This window comes from Galleria mellonella, unplaced genomic scaffold (assembly GCF_026898425.1).
Source record: "Galleria mellonella isolate WM207_F2 unplaced genomic scaffold, CSIRO_AGI_GalMel_v1 utg139, whole genome shotgun sequence".
Classification (NCBI taxonomy): domain Eukaryota; kingdom Metazoa; phylum Arthropoda; class Insecta; order Lepidoptera; family Pyralidae; genus Galleria; species Galleria mellonella.
Genome location: NW_026441995.1, coordinates 6,283,426 through 6,301,079, shown reverse-complemented (window position 1 = coordinate 6,301,079; position 17,654 = coordinate 6,283,426). Strand labels below are relative to the sequence as shown.

The 17,654-nt window shown below is 31.3% G+C and overlaps 2 protein-coding genes across 8 annotated transcripts; one reads left to right on the top strand and one right to left on the bottom strand.

Moving 5' to 3' along the window:
• Positions 1–226: 226 nt before the first annotated feature.
• On the top strand, positions 227–4,938 carry LOC128202587 (actinia tenebrosa protease inhibitors-like). The gene is given in 5 exon segments (XM_052903406.1): positions 227–279; positions 2,201–2,310; positions 3,245–3,335; positions 4,262–4,286; positions 4,289–4,938. Coding segments are annotated over 5 exon segments (351 nt in total). The 3' UTR covers positions 4,361–4,938.
• Positions 4,939–8,113: 3,175 nt separating this feature from the next.
• LOC113520087 (ubiquitin carboxyl-terminal hydrolase 7-like) lies at positions 8,114–16,842 on the bottom strand. Of its 7 annotated transcripts, none has more exons than XM_026905351.3 (11): positions 16,743–16,842; positions 16,419–16,497; positions 15,186–15,505; positions 14,566–14,729; positions 13,726–13,985; positions 12,869–13,043; positions 12,082–12,274; positions 11,368–11,521; positions 10,310–10,443; positions 8,605–8,711; positions 8,116–8,515 (listed from the first exon to the last, which is right to left on the bottom strand). In XM_026905351.3, exons 2-11 carry the CDS (start codon positions 16,473–16,475, stop codon positions 8,376–8,378), a joined length of 1,704 nt encoding a protein of 567 aa, XP_026761152.2. In that variant the 5' UTR covers positions 16,476–16,497; positions 16,743–16,842; the 3' UTR covers positions 8,116–8,375. The 7 variants fall into 7 exon arrangements, with proteins under 7 accessions (XP_031765192.2, XP_031765190.1, XP_031765189.2 ...); XM_031909324.2 differs by having other exon boundaries at positions 8,118–8,408; positions 8,615–8,711; XM_031909326.2 differs by having other exon boundaries at positions 8,370–8,515; positions 8,615–8,711.
• Between the last annotated feature and the right edge of the window lie 812 nt (positions 16,843–17,654).

The window sequence follows — 17,654 nt, the reverse complement described above, 5'->3', positions numbered from 1 at the left end:
GGATGTAATGATAATAAACTACTAAAGCAGTTTATCAGTGTCGAGCCGGACACGCGGCAAGAATGCGACCCACTGCGGCGGCATACAGAATGGTGCGTCGTTAGCGATAATCCGATTCGGGCACCGGAGCATTCGAGTACCCCGGCTTTCGGCATTCAACCAGCCATCGCCGCACCGCTCGCACAGCCCAGCAATGCGAGATCAGGAATTTGTATGCAAATTGAAAATGCCATTAGATCAGCAAACATCTGCTTCACAATCAAACGATGCATTGTGCCAGTAACCGGGAAATTATCGTGTTTTGCCTACAGCGTTGAGTGCGCGGTATGCAGTGCAAATGAGGTATTTTCCCATTATATCATCTACAATGATGGGCAGGTGTGATTAAATAAATTATTTAACGTTATCTGAATTTTGACAATTGGGATAAGTGCCAACAAAAAAGGAGTATTGCGATGGAGATTCCATAATCAGTTATCACAAGGTGGCTTTTGTTTTCACTTCAGTATTTTATTTAATAATTAATGCCATATGGCATTCTCTACCAGCTAACCTTTGGGTAAAAACAGAAAGCGTATGAAGGGCAGATGTGGTGAAAAATATGTGACAATTATAGTAACACATTAAGGCAATACACAATATAAATATAATATACACATAAGAAATGCACATATAATACATTACTTTTAATATATATGGAGTATTCGTGAGCTGCAATTTGCAATCTTTCAAAACATTCGCATTTTTGGTTCATGTGGCTTAAGATAAGACACTTTATAAAGCTAGGAATTGTAGTATAAATTTCATTTCTTGGAATTTCGTATACATCATCATGAAAAAGTACTAAATGTTTCCGTCGATACAAGCGACTAAAGAAATTTCTGTAGATATGAATGCTAAAACAGACCCTTTCTGGGCAATTTTTGTAATAATATTCTTGTTTCAATAAACGGATTTTGTGCACAATTTTAACCCAGCTTATTTACGACCGCTGTAACATTTTTATGCCGTTATAAATTTTGGTCACCTTTGCTTTTATAGCTGTTATGGTCAACGGAATGGTCACAAATATTTATATGACGTCACCTGCTCTTGAAATGAAAATATTCATGTATTGTGGATATTTGATCTTGGTGGGGAGTTTATATGTGAAATGTGAAGTGGAAATAACGTTGACGACTGCTTCAATACGAGAGAGTACCTCACCCAAGCCTTCGACAATTCACAGGAGGATCAATGTACTGTGGAAAGAGGATGATCGGAATAAAGTTGACATTCCATTAAACCTATTTCTATTGCAAAATGTAGAATCACGGAGAAGTAAGTACTAGCTACCAAATAAATTTAATATTAAAAAATTATAACCATGATATTTTTGTGCACAATAAAGAATTAATAAATAAATAAACTTCTTTTCTAATAAATCCAGCCAATTTAACCAACAGTTAAACTATTTAAAATGTAGCAGGTTACTCTGATTTATGGAATTGGGATTATTGCTGTCAACAACAACCAAAAAAAAAAAGACAGTTGCTCCAAAGGCAAATACATAAGTCGGTATTTTTATAATATTAAAAAAAACTTAAGTAATTTAAAATTTTGTTCCATAGAAAATACAGACACCACGGCAAAACCAGTTATCTTTATTTAAAAACTAAACTTCTAAACTCATAAATCGGTTCAGTATTTTTTTTATCTGATAGAATATATTAATAATAACAAATGAGATAACAAACAAAAAAAAAATTAATTGAGAATTGAATTGAATCCTTTGTGAAGTCGATTGAATTTTTTTTTATTTATTACATCAACTGTTAACTGTCTATTTTTGAACCGAGGTCTCTCCCATAAGAAGGATCTTGGCACTTGTTGCCACTTTTGGTTTGTATTCGCAATTAGGCTTTGGTGGTCTTTTAAGGTCGCTGCTGCACATTCCTTGCGGTTGGCAACCCACCTGCCAAGCGTGGTAACTACTGGTAAAACTCCCCTTATGGGGAAGGCTCATGTTCAGCAGAGGACAGTTAACGGCTGAAATGATGATGATGATATTGCACGTTTTAACATCAATAGCATGTTTGTCTGTTTCGGTGTCTAAAGGATAAATATAGTAAAAAGTTATTGAAATATAAGTAAAGAGCATAGTTATTAAATCTTATATATAATTAATTGCCTTTAAAATAAATAATATCTTTCATTTCAGATATTACTACAACGCACAATTGGATCAATGTCAATTATTTACGTATTCAGGGTGTGGAAAAAATAAGAATAATTTTAACATGTTATTAGATTGTGAACGGCATTGCAAAGGTGAGGTAAAACCTACCTTCGTAACTCTACAACACTGATATTTGATAGGCAACAAACATAATTATTTAAACGTTGTATACATTGATAGTTTGTTAAAAAACAAGCATTCGAAAACTGTTTTCAGTGGCACTTCATACTGAAACATTATTATTAGAATATTAGATTTTTCTGTATTTAACGTTTAAATTCAAACTAATCATTATATCATCTTTTCATCAGAAAATATTGAATGTTGTTTATATAATTTAAAATTGTGTTCAAAACCACTTATTTTAATTTTAAAACTAAACTACGAATCCGACTTCATAAAATTTGTATGGGACCAATCTAAAAGTATATCCTTTTAAATAAAAAAAAAAGAATTATCTAAATAGGTTCCTAACTGATGAAGTTATGAAGTAACAAACATAAAGAATAAAAAAAAAAAAAAAAGAATTGACACCCTCCCTTTTTTAAACTGTTTGGAAAGTCAGGTACTAGCCATAGATTAAGGATTAAGAATTAGTGCCTGTGGTCTTAGTTGCATACGTTATCAGTCTAATGGACACTTAAACTTAAAACTATATATTTTAATTACTATATATTCTAAGTTAATGGTATATAAATGTTCTAAGTTATAAACAACAACTATTTGTTCTAATGATTCTATGTTAACGTTATCTGAAACTGAGAGCGTTTATGTTCAATTGTTCATAAGATAAGTATTATAATCTTGAATATTTTATAGTAAATACAATAATTTATTAGATAATTGAATAGAATAATTTTATTTAATTCCGCTACTATTAGTATGTGTGTGACTGCCAACACTTGAAGATTGATACGCATACTAATTGTAGAGGAATTAAACAAAAGAATTCTATTTAAAAAACTAGTGGACTCTGGACTTCCGCAAAATAACACCTAGTTTAGTAAAATATTTACAATATTTTAGAAGCAAGTTATATGGGATTGCAAGATATCAACTCATCAACCTTTTGTACGTTACAACCCAATTCAGGAGTGTGTATGGCTCTCTTTACGAAGTAAGCAGTTATTAGAGTATACCCATATATTACCAGTGGAGAAGATATTATAACGGGGATTAGCGACCATATTGCTTGCAATATACTCTATTAGATCAACCTCCATATGGTTTCCTTTAGAAATTTTTATTGTTAATTCTGATGAATTTAACATGATAGGCCAACCTGATGAATTTAACATGATAGGCCAACTGAACTAAATTGATCCTAACTTATATCGTCCTTCAGTGGTATTTGAGATCTTGATCTTTATCTATAATTATTCACTGGTATCCCGCTAGCGTATAACGATAGTGCAGTTACCATTCTAAATTCATCAGTTCCTTCAGGGTCGGTAACGCGCACGTGATACCGCTAGGGTTGCAGACGTTCTAGGCTACAGTAATCGGTTACCTTCACATGGGCTGTATGCTTGTTTGCCATCTTCAGACTATTTCATTTTCACCCATTAACCCTTAACAGCTGATTTTTTAGATCAAATTAAAAAAAATATAAGTGTACCCTTTATTTACTAATGGGGAAATATAGTAAAAAAAACAAAACGATATTTTTATATATTTATTTAAAAAAAAAATAATACATTTGGTAACATGTAAACAGCCAAATATTAAAATAAAATCGATTGTAGGCGCCCAATGCGATTTATAACCCCGGTATCAAATTTGAAACTCCAGGTATTTAAGGGTTAAAAATCATCTAGTATCTAATTAGTATATTCAGTTGTTGGTTAAACAGACTTTATGAAAAATATTGAGGACAAATTACTACAAATTTCTGAAGTGGTAGTTCAGTTATAAACCACTTCGACCTTACTAGTTTCAGGTATATTCCTTCTCTTTATTTAGTTTGATATAAAATAATAATAATGCATCTTTATCCTTCATCTCAAGGTATTACTAGGATATAAATGATGGTCGTTATAAAAGCTTTCTGTATGTAGTCTGCGGCATGTAGGCGGCAATCAGAACAGATTTCGCACGATGGAGGAATGTCATAGGCATTGTTGTAAAACTCACATGCTTTAAATTATTTGAATTTAATAAATATATGTTGATGTTACACTGAAGTGTTTGTTTATATTTATTTATTTTTAAACACAATAATATAAGTAAGAAAGTTTACCTTGCTTTGAGTGGCAATGCCTTACTTTAAAACGCCCAATACCACAGCCACTGGCTTGTTTGATAGGAAGAGCATAGTACTATCGTCAACGGATGTCTGGTTACATGAAATCACCTAGTAAATCGCTTGTATCCAGAGGTTTAAAATAAAACTTTATGAATTTAAAAAATAAATAATAAAAAGTCACAATGTCGGTTTCAATTCAATATTGTTTCATGAATAATTTTTATATACACAATTTTATTATTCCGTACGAACCAGGTTCGTTAAAGAAAGACGTAAATTGAGCAGCCATTACAAAATAGTATTTTGTTTCATATTGGTTTATTTTTAATCAATTATTACTATCGCTGTGTGTGTCCCGGTATATAAAAGGCCACTCTTTTCCCGTAGGTATCATAAGAAGCGACCAAGGGAACTTATGGTCGAGGAATGGGGAGCAGTATTAATTACTGGCAAGACTCTTATGGGGAAGGCTTGTGTTCGGCTGTGGACAATTAACGGCTGTAATAATAATAATAAATTACTATGAGGACTAATAAATAAATCTAAACACGGTTCCTACTTTTCTGTCGGTAGTATTTTTTGTATACTAAAAAAAAATAAGACGCCAGCCGTCGCAGTCTCGTTTGATGCACGTGGTAGCGATAATGTATCTATCTATTTATTTGCTATTTATTTAGAGGCGCTGTGCTCAATTCATAAAGTAATAGAATTTTGCTATACTGCGATTTCTTTATTGTTAAAGTGATATAGCTTATTCGGAGGTCAGACGGCTCAAAATAAGGATTTGTGAGTTTTCCTTCCTGTAATATATATAAAAGTTAATATTTGTAAAGATTTTTCGATGTTAATAAGTTTGTTGCTCAATCACACTTTTTTTTATTTAATATCACAAAAATACAGAGTTACAAAAATTATGTTATATTAGCATTCAGAAATCACTTAAACGGCTGTATGGATTTTAATGAAACTTAGTACACGGGTAGGTTATATCCTAGATTATATAGATAGACCATCGAAATTATTTTTGTCAGGATCAATTAATAAATGTTATATATTAAAATGTATCTTGAAAAATAAGTATTTGCGCATTAAAAAGATGCAGAAATTAAAGGACAAAATAAATGTAGAAGTTATAAAGGACGCGCAACTATTTATCATGTAAAATTATATGAAAAAGTTGACCCGTTTTTTTTTAAGCATTTTTATGAAGACACTATCTAAATAAAAGGTTATATCCTAACATAGCACATAGGATTTTACTTTATACATTGATTAAAGGACAAAACCGCAGAATGTTAAAAATAAATTAGAGCAATATTATTGAATTAGCTAATAATTTAAAAGATACAGTGAATTCACTTGATAAATTACTAGCTTCATTAATGACTTAAGCCGTTTAAATAAAAACATAAGCTTCGACGGGAACGACCGGCGGTAATCCGCTCTGACGAAGAAAAAGTCTTCTAATTAATAGTAGAGCTTCCGGATTAATTAGCGAATATCTGAACGCTTGGCCCAGTACTGGCACTGAAGTGTGTCCTTCGTTATATTCATTTTATAAATACAAGCCTGTTCACAAATAATAAAAATAGCTTCATTTTTGAACAGAAAAATATTCCTATTTTTATATTACTGCCCATAAAAGATGAAAATGTTTCTTAGATTCATCTATGTACGTTTGCAGGTTTATTATCTCGTAATGTGTATAATTGACGCTTAAATGAATAACTATATATGTATGTATATATTTTTAACAGCGACTCCGCTCGCATGACACAGATTCATATATTGATTGGCCGGGATGAACAGTATCCTATATCTCTCTTCATCTCACAGTACTTATATACTTAATTTCATAGAAATTGGTTGAACCATTATAACGCTAAAATACATTAGCTGAGTTAATAGCCAAATAACACCATTAATTATATTCCCACTCTTTACACTTGCAGTATATTTTTATGTATTTCCAATGTAGCATATTTAGACATTACCGAGTGGCCCTGGCGTTGAATGGATCACCTCGTGGGTGTCGTAAGAGGCGACTAAGGGAAATTAATGGTCGAGGGATGGGCAGGAGCGTCCCTCTTAAAATATCACCAAAGCCTAATTGCGGTTGCCAACCCGCCTGTAAAGCGAGGCAACTACTGGAAAACTCCCCTTATGGTGAAGGCGTATATTCAGCAGTGTACAATTGATGGCTAATTTGATGATATGTAGACAATTATAATGTGGTACGAATCAATGTATATTTTACTCCAAAAAAAGTTTTCAAAAAAATAGCGATTTCAATAGTGAACGCTTATGTGCATTGTATGCAATGTACGACCAGATGTTATGTCAATATTTTATATTACAATTACAACATTAAAATTATTGAATATATTTGAATTTAGAACGCAGGATCACGTGTCTATCTGTAGGTTTGCTTTGCAGCAAGAAGTTTTTTGTTTTCCAAATAAAAGAGTAGTTAATACGAGACCAACTTAAGTAAAAATCTTATTGATTGCAAACAATATTGTATAATTAGTTCAGAATTGGCTAAGTAGCCAATCACTTACGTAATCACAAAAATTCTAACGTATCGCAAACCATCTTTTGGATTTCGGTTAAAAGTAGGTGGTACTACTGAAAGGAATTATACTCGTACATAGAATTGTGCTTAGAGTTGGCTCCGTTATTAATTATGAGTGAAAGATATAAAAGTAGGTAATTGTTTAGCGCTCCTTGTCGGAAGGCGTGGTGACAGCCGGTTGATTGATGTCTAGCGGAGATGTTTAATTACCGAGAATAAAGTCAATCGTGAAATATATTGCTTCTTGCTCTTTGATGGAAGCGAAAATTACGTTATTCACGACGCCAAATTGTTTCGTCTATCTGTTTAATTGTTGAAATGGAATAAGATTTATCTACCATTTTTCCCACCCTCGATTAATATAGCACGTTGGTAGTACCTAAGGTATTGTTGGTATTGCAGGCATTCATAGGCTACGGTAACCGCTTACCATCAGTTATTAGAAATTACATCCTGACAAATTTTCTGATAAGTACATAAGTAAGATAGATATAAATTTTTCCAATACATTCCAACAATGCCAAGGAAGAATCCAATTATCTATGTGTACGGAGCAGAGTTTACGATATAAACTCGTAAAAGCACTGTAAAAATTTCCAATTAAACTGTTATAGAGACAAAATCATAAAATGTTCTTCATATCTTATTATTTCAGACATCGAAAAAGGCACGTCTTTCCAATAGTGTCTATGTTAGTATGGGAAAGAAGTTATGATTTATTTATCACTATAATATACTTAATTAGGGAACCGCTGGCCCCATTACTAACACAATATCCTATTAGGTCAACTTCCACGCGGCCCCCTTTGTGGTCGATTCTTGAACTTAATTGGCATTAGATATATATGCTAGATATATTGATTGTGAGTATTTGTTAGTTTTAAAATAATTTAAAGTAGATAATGTAACACATGCATTTTTTTATTGCTGGTTATTAAAATATAGTACCTAGTTCAATTAATAAGAGAAGTGATAATTTTAATAAAAAAGCACGGTGTACTTGTAACATATAGTGAAATTTTTTAATTTTATCCGGATTAAATTCATGTTACCTATGTGTGTTACACTTATTTACATTTTTCACAGCAAAATATAATATCACAAAAAAAGAACGTTAAGTAATAAATCCACGAATTCAAATTGAGTAAAATCTAATAATTTATTCGCAACAAATTTTATTGACAGCGGTACATAAATTACAACAAAATATACAACAAAGTAAATATAAAGCTTAATTACCTACCTGACGAATTTAAATATCAACGCCATCGGCATAAAACTTTAAATAAAAATTTTTATGTAAATGTATAAAGATAAAAACTAAGCTTCGTATTTGACTATCTTCCTTTATATTTAGAACCGGCCAAGGCCTGCAAAGTGAAGAATTGTTTTAGTACTGTAAAAATCTTCGCGTAGTACTTTGCAGAGCTGACTGACGTATCAGATTTATATTTCCTGCACTTTATTTTTCTGCCGCCTGAAAAGAGTCACGTCTATTCACTTATACGAAACAAAAAGGATAAAAAAAAAAATAACTTCTGTATCGTGCAGGAATCTGATATTTACATGTTCTTACCATCTCGTATCGCATCTCTTCGTTGATGCGCTCGCAGAGGTCGCTTGGTATGTCGCCTTCTGTCACCTCTTGCAGGACGTATTTCAGTTGTGATGTCCTATGAATAATGAATATGTATTTTTATTTTGTAACAAGATTACTCATGAATATTTAAAACAATTTTTTAATGGATAACGTTTTGCGGGTATATGTAGATAGATAGTAATGCCCAGATAGGGTACCTCATACGTTGTCATTTATAAACTACTAATGGTCTCTGAAACCTATGGACGCCTACAACACTACGGAGTGTCACGTGCGCATTTCCAACTCTGAAGAAATCTTAATATACCCTTTCTAAAGAATTATAGAAGAAGAAATATAGAAGCTTATTCCAGAGCCTGAAGCATTCGCGGGAATAAATTCCTAAATTTATACGTTACTAGCTGTATTCCAAGTGTTTGCTCATAGCCGTATTATAAATAGTTTATACCTTTCTTAAGAAATAAGGTACCAAATGTACAAAGTATTTTTCAAATCGGACTAATTATGCGATGAAAAACATTGAAAATTATTGTAGATAAACAGTTACAGACGTATATTGACTAACAAATTAAATAACAGATACAACGGAGAACCATATAGATATACTTACATGAATATATTAAACAAATATAACATTAAGCCCACCTTTTGTACTGAACATTTTTTGTAAACTTATTGAATATTTATTAAGAATAATTAAATAAAAAAATATTACTTAAATATATCAATATTTATCATAAAAACATACAAACAAATATAAATATATACATTATAATACCAATAAAGTAACAATAGAAATCAAAGATGATGATAATAATGATGATGATGAACTCCTTTCGTAGCTTTTCTATAAGAAATTCGAAGATTTTTTTAAAAGCAATTTGACAAGACAATTGCCGAAGTCTTATGTCAGTGGGTAAAAATATTATAGGTATTTATTTAAATTGTGAATTATATTCATTTAAATGAATTTTATATTAACAACCAAGTAGTGCAGTAAGAATTACTTTTGTATTGTAAAATCTTTATTGTACATAATTTACATTGGACACATTAAAAAATTTAATATACCTACAATTGCGGACTTATCACATAAAGGAATCTTCTGATTAATTTTTAGTTAACGAGATAAATGTGATCGACACTGATTGTATTTATATCTTAAATGGATGATTTATTTATTTATTTAATAACATTATTGAACAAAAGAAAATATGGCATAAAAGGCGGACTTAATGCTAGTAGCATTGTCTACCAGTCAGCAAATGATTATAATCGTATTTCTCTAACATTTTTCATTAAACATTTGTAAACAATTTTTAAAACAAGAATTCACAATTCAGTATAATTTAGTGCATATTGTGGCAAGAATGAACAATATATATGAATACGTATTTGCAAGCTAGAAAATTTTATATTGTGGACATTTTAATTATAGTTTTTTTTTTATAAAGCAATCTTTTGAATAAAGAATAAATTTAAATGAAACTCCTACTAATAAACGTGAAAATTAGTAAAGATGTTTGGATGTTTATAATTCAATTACGATTAAACGGGTGAACGGTTTTGAATAAAATTTGATACACTTGGTTATATCTTAAAATATATGATACTTTATATATTTATAAGCACAGGTAAAGTTGCCGGAAATAGCTAGTAATATTTTCTTACTGAATGTAGATCAGCATGTATGCGCTGGTCGCGCGCCTGGCAAGGTGTGGTGCATCCTCTTTGCCACCATAGTTGTATTCTATAGCTTCTTGTTTGCTGCACCTCGAGACTACGTCATCATCGAACTTACACCACTAATGAACAATTTAACAAAATAAAATTACTTATATATTTTTGTATAGGTATATTTTTATATTCTTACAGTAAAGTCAGATAAAACCTGTTTATGATAATGGATTCATTGCTTACATTGCATTGCATTTTAGTGTAGTTAAATATAGGTACTAATTAAAAAAAGCATGAATAAAGCTAAATACCTATCGTAAATATGAAACTCTTACAAACTTATAAAATTCTAACTGATCTGCCGTTTCATTCTCACTTGTCATGCCTCACTGCCGCTCGCCAGCGTATATCTACCGTTAGCGCAGGCTATCATTCTACAATCATCCATTAAAAAAATAGGGTACATAGCTAGCAATGAGATTAGTAGTCCGCAATATTAACAATTTCTTCTCCTTAGTACGAAAGAGATATAAGATATGAGTGCAAAATTATGTTGCGGGACACCAGAAATTTCATATTAATCGGGTTTAAATTTAAAATAAATTGCATATTATCAATAGTTACAAATAGCAATAGTCATTTAACTCTATATTGAACTCTATCTTCTATAATTCTCGTAATTTCCGTTTAGTACTTCCTCGAGTCCTCGTTGTCCCATTAACCTTTGTGCTCCAATCGCCTCGGGCGATTTTCGTATGCGGTTTATTTATAAAATAACAAAGATATTTTGTACTAATTAATATTTATTGGGTTCAAAAGAGTAAACAGGAAGGAATTTGTAATTGGTTGTCACTGAAATTTATTAAAGCTTTAAGAATTAATTAGGACACATTAGGATAAATTAGGTCCACGTGCTTGCTATGTCAAAATTAAAATACGTTTTATTTCACATGTATCTGTATTCGAAGTGACGTCAAGTGATATAATAAACTCTGATGTCTACATATGAATGAATATCATATGTAGTGTGTAAATATAATTGTACATGTTACCTTGCCATCTCCTTTGGGATTTATGAAGACCACATAATGTCCTCCGTGGTTATCCCCCGAGTGTACCAACACTGCGTGCAATGTGTAATGTGCTGGTGTGGCAGGTATATCTCGTAAATATGGATCCAAATTTATTTCTTCGTAGAATTCGAATCTGTAGAATATTTACAAATCGTAATAAACTGTAAATTGTCTATAAATATGTATAACGGGCAACGCGAGGTGAGGCGCTGCGACGTAAAGCACCGTACTTACATATCCTTGAAGAAGACTTCCGGATGAAGTCGAAATAATTGTCGGAAACGACAAACATAGTAAGTTTATAAAATTTCGGTTATACGTATACATATATACGTCGTTAAAAATGAACATAAATTTTAAAAGCATAAATTATTAAATGTTAAATAAATAATATCTCTAAAAGAATACATAGAGGTTGGGAAAGATTAGGTAAAAACCATCTCTGTAGGAATTGATAGAGGTCGTGGAAGTTATTCAATAAAGACAAAGCAGTTTTGATATGTGTTACTCATATTTTTCTTTTTATAAAATTAAAAAAGGGCAGACAATAATAATCGATTATGGTATTTAATAAAATTCAAAGTATTCAGCTGTGTCGTAACATTTTTACGGTAACATTTTTACGGTAACTTTTAAAATCTTAAACCTCCGAATTGCGACTTATCAGTTACATTTTATATTTAAAGTCCTTACTTGTCATTAAATTTTATTGATGCATCGCTTTGGGGGTCATATTGGAATCTCATAAGATGTAAGTGCAGTATCGGGGGGAACACATCGAACCTCACTCCTTTCTCAGCTTCCTGCAGTCCGTGTTCCCCCGCATCGTACTTATTCTCGCCTTCAAGTAGCTCTGTGCTGATATAGTCCTTGAATGATTCATATACTGAAACATAAATTTACTTTGTATTTCAAGAAGGCAACAAGATTTTGTGTTAAAGGAAACTACTAAATTTATAATTGCGTAGAGCTTAGAAATAGTATTTTTTAGATTAAATTAGACCAGTACCCAGGTACTATCTGGATTCTCATTATATTATTTATTTATAGGTTTTTTTTGTTAATAGAACATTCTAGGAAAAATTACACCTGTTTTTATTCCATAATGTACTTTATAAATCTGCGGTAAGTTTATAATTTGAATAATAGATTTAAAAGAGTACCTACTGTCTGAGGGTGAACTCAAGAGTCTACAAAAATATGTGTAAGCATAAAACGAAATATAAAAGTAGAATAGTCATGTATTTATGGACCTAAGGATTAAGCATTTTGCGAGTACTTCGGTAAGTTACTGATATTATGTTTAAATAAGGTAATAAACAACAAGTATCATAATATATATAGTATTGATATCAGCTATTACAGTCCACATAGGCCTCTCCCTATTAGGGCGTAATACTAGTATGTTAGCTTGTAATTTGTACAAATAAGCCAAATTTCCTGCAATATGGTGTAGATCAACACTATAAACGTAACTTACTATTATTTTTTTCCTTAACGCTAAGTTGTATATCGTAGAAGGTCTCCACGCGGGTGCTGGTGCAATTAACATTCTTACACTTGATAAACGATGTCATTTTTCCTTCGAATAATTTCGGTACTGTTCCCTCTACGACCGTTCCTTTCATTTTGTTTTCCAGCTTATCTAATAGTACCTGTGTAAAAATAAAATAAAAATCTCATAAATATAGGTTTGTGAGACCCATATTTTTTATTTTTTATAGTGTTATCATAGTTGACAAAAGAGATTATTAATGCGAATGGATGGATGTAGATACCGGAAAATAGAAGAGGAGAAAGACCTCTTTTCATAGGAAGGGGGAGTCGAGTCTCCGAAATCGGTGTGCATATTATGAAAATGTGAGACCAATTATGAAAGTGCAGGAAGCAATGTATACTCCACAAGGGTCTTGACGAAAAGATAAATAGATTGACATAGTTTGAATTCATTCATACATACTCATAATAATTCATTAAAGTTCTATACTACTGGGCATGGGTTGTAAGAGGAGAATATACTACTACACTGGCTGACAGTATAAACTTTCATACCGAGTGTTTCTTCTTTTACACTAGTTAATCTTATATATTTAATCTTTTAATATTATATATTCTGCTAATATCATAAATATAAAGGTTTGTAAGAATGTTTGTTACTGTTGTTCAGTTGAACGAATGTCAATGAAATGTGGTAAACAGATTGTAACGTATCTTAGATTAAAACATAGTATATTTTACATAGTAGGTACATACTTGTAGTTTGTAAAAATTACATTTTGCCTGTTATTTAAATTTTTATAGTGTTCAACCAATTTATGATTTAATAACCTTGCTTACCCGAAGAAATTCTTGTACATCGTGCTGCATAAATGAATCTAGAGTCTCCCATCCAAAGCTTTTCGTTAATCTTTTAGTGGCTACAGGTTTATCGGAGAATTGTAGGTCATAGAATACGCGTTGTAGGGCAAACGCCACGGACCGGCTACTGTCATCTCCCACTGTTGGTATCTTGTATACAGCCTTACGTAGTACATTTGTAAAGAATAGAGTTTGTAAGAGTGAGTTCATATAACAAGTCGCTCCTTGATTTTTCAATCCTGTTATGTGGGACAATTATTAAACTATTATCTAAAAAGGGAAAAGAAAAACTAGCTACTTGACTACTGTCAATTTTTTATTACGATATTTTTTAAAATAAGAATAATAGAATATTAATCATAGAACTAAGAAAAGATATTAATTGCTTGTTATCTCGAATAAATTTTATCATACGTTCATAAAATAGAGGATACTAGCTTTTACCCGTGACTTTACCCACGTGACCGAGATATGTTCACTAACTGGGATAAAAATATAAATACCAGTTTATGCCTTTTTCCATCCATAGTGTTTGGTTAAGTTGTTAAAAGGCTAAGAGGTAACAAACATACAAACTCATTTTCACATTTCTAACATTAGTCACGATGGCTGTGAAATCACAGGACACTGCATCATAACACTGCAGTTTTTAGAAACGAGAACCCATGACAGTAACCATGGGTTGTAGCTGGCAGTATATTTTGTAATGTCTATGGTATTGTTAATAAGTGACAGTTACCATTCCATCAGGTGAGCCATCAGATTGTTTGCCATTTTATGTTGCATAGTTTTGTAATATATTAAAGTCGATAATTTTACCAACAAATCCTGTATGTTTTTTAGAATCCCAAGAGATGCCGTGTGGGGCTTCCGCCATAACGTGAGCCTCGATTGTAATTGAATCATCTTTGACAAAACCATTCTCTGGATCAAATAAGTCATCCCAAGAAACAAAGTGAGCGAATCCCCAATCATCTTCTTTGCTGTAATGTGTTTAAATTTTGTAATTATTAGATATATTACGCGTATAATTATGCTTTGGAAACAACTTTTAGTAGCTGTATTTCTAAGTTGATATGAAATTGTACCCTTCACAAAAAGAGCATATTCCCTTTTTAAGAAAGTATACCTGTAATTTTTTCGATATAGCGGTAGTTATTTACTATCAAGCGAACCGCATGTTCGTTTGTCCTCTGTGTTATAAAAAAATATATTGTAAAATTATGCAGAAATGAAGAGTCGAATTCAATGTTTTGATTTATAGTTCATTGGATTATAATCATTCACCTATTGATGATAGATGGTGAAGTATCGATATGTGCACAAAGACAGCACATTTGGACCATTTTTACAGTCGTTTTTTTTCCAGAAAATTATAAAAATGCTATAAAACGCGTAACATAACTACTTTCAAAAATTATTGCAAATATTTTACTAACCAATGATACATGTGATGGAGCTTTCTACATAAATGCACGCCATCTGACTTGTAAGAGAGAAGTTTCAGTTCTCCCAAACCATAGCACGACCAACCGGGTGTATTGCAATCTCCATTACACTGTAGGAATACCCCCAGAGCCTTTTGCTGCTGCCGCTCTGGAGTTGAAGTGTGACGCAGTAGTACCAGGATCTTCCACGGAAGGCATCTTACGTAGCAAGGCGGCGATAAGACTTGCTCTTTTAATTGGCTGATGTTCTGCACTGTGAAACGGAATGTTGCTTCGGGACGTGCTATGTCATTGTCTTCTTCTGCACCGTCCTAGCCCATCAACATTGTAAGCACTTAATTTATTAATAAATATATAAGTATTAACTATTGACCATCTATCATATGCATATCTGGAAAGTTGATTGGTGGAGAATACCTGTAGCAATAAGTCCGCCTTTTGTACTACAATTTATTGGTCAATAAAGTTTAAATAAATAAATACGTGCAAATCCTGACGAAATTAAAATCGCTAATATTTTATTGAAATATATTTGCTAATAAATAATTTGATATGTTCTTAAAATGTTTTCAAATCAATAACAAAATTTCACAAATAAGAGTGTTTACAGTCCAGTAGTATTACAGAAATACATGGTAGGTAGTTTTAATTATTCATAAAAACTAAAACCTTTTACAAATTTACTTTAAACATTACATTGTATCGTCATTTTCTTTTAAATTGAGAATTTAGTGTAAAAGAAAGAGATAAAACAATTCAATAGCTAAAACTAGTTTATGAGAAGTTGTAGTTGATGTTTTTATGAGTAAGGGAGAAAGCTTTGAGAAAATAAATGATAAAATAAAATTCCAATAAAGGTGTGAATGTAAAGAAAGTTCTTTTCTTTATACTTATTTCGTTTGAACATATCCGAAATTGAAAGATTCTTGACAGACGGAAATTTAAAAATATTATTGTAAATAAAGTTACAAGTAGTACCAGCAAATTTCTTATGTCTTTCTTTATGGCAAATATTATATTAATTATTTATTTGGCGTTCCATTGTTTCTGCCTACCCTAATGGGAGACAGTCGTGACAGATATGTATGTACGTATGTATGTATTATATTAATAATTTAGAATGATTGTTTGAGCCATTAAAGCGTCAAAAGATAGGTAGTAAATGTTTAAGTAAATGATTAGAGAAAATATAATTACAAATTACTATTGATATAAATAACTAACCGGACAAGCCGGCTGTGTTTCCACAGTAGCATTTTCCGCGTTGCCTGCTTCAATCATTTTTAGCAGCAGTCATGTAAAGCTACAAAAAAATAAGAACTTCAATATAATGATACTTGTAATTGGATACTACACTAATAGTAAAAGTTTTTTAATACTAAAAAATAACAGTTTAGAAAACCGCATAAAGTAGTTAAATTTCTAGATTAAAAATAAAAAAGTATTAATTTTATGAATACAATTATTTTTATGTAAATTATCGTGCACTGGATGAGTAAGGCTAAAATATGTTACATATCAATAAAAGTACAAAATAAACTGGTATACCTTATTCCAAAATATACATAATGATTGATATCAAAATAAAAAAAATATAAGCTAATTTTGTAATTTTTTTATGGCCGATGACACGCGTCACTTTATCATTTTTTACTTTATAACATGTTCTAAATTTAAATAAAGCCAGTGAGAATAATTTATTGTTGCGAATAAATCTTTATTGGAAAATAGTTAAAAAATATACGATCGTTCTTTGTGGTATCAACTGAATGGGTGAAAATTATGTATAAATTTGACTCCGTAAAAACAGTGACTTTAATTTTAACAAAATTAATATCTATCAGGCGAACATCACTTCAAATACAACAATACTTCGAAAAAAGAAAAAAATGTATGAGATTTATGCAAACATACTTGGGCAACATTTAATAATAAAGAAAAATAATAGTTTTTTTTTTCGATTATCCGTAACGTTTCAAATTTAGTTTCGAATGAAATTTATAAAAAAAATATGGTGTCAGATTAGGCTTTATAGGCTTCGTTCCTTGTTCTATTGAGAGACGATGAAAAAACGAAAAAAATATATTGTAGTAAAAAAAGGCAAAGTAATTCATTCGCAAGTACTATCTTTAATCGATCAATTCAAGACTTCAATCAGTTAAGTGATCTATTATTACCATAGATTAAGTTTTTACCTCGTTCTACGCCTATTACTGTGGGCTATAAAATCGGATTTATAGGTATAATGACAGGCATTAATCTTAGGAAATAGATAAGTACAAATCTTCAGAGACCCTATCTAACAATGCCTCAGTGTATTTATATAATGATTTATGAAATTGAAATTCTGGGATGCTTTATTCTGGGGCCTATAGTTACTGCTTAATTGAGTCGGCTACTGGATACCGGAAATTAATTAAAAGCAGTCATCTTGCGACGACATTATTCTCCATTGGTTAA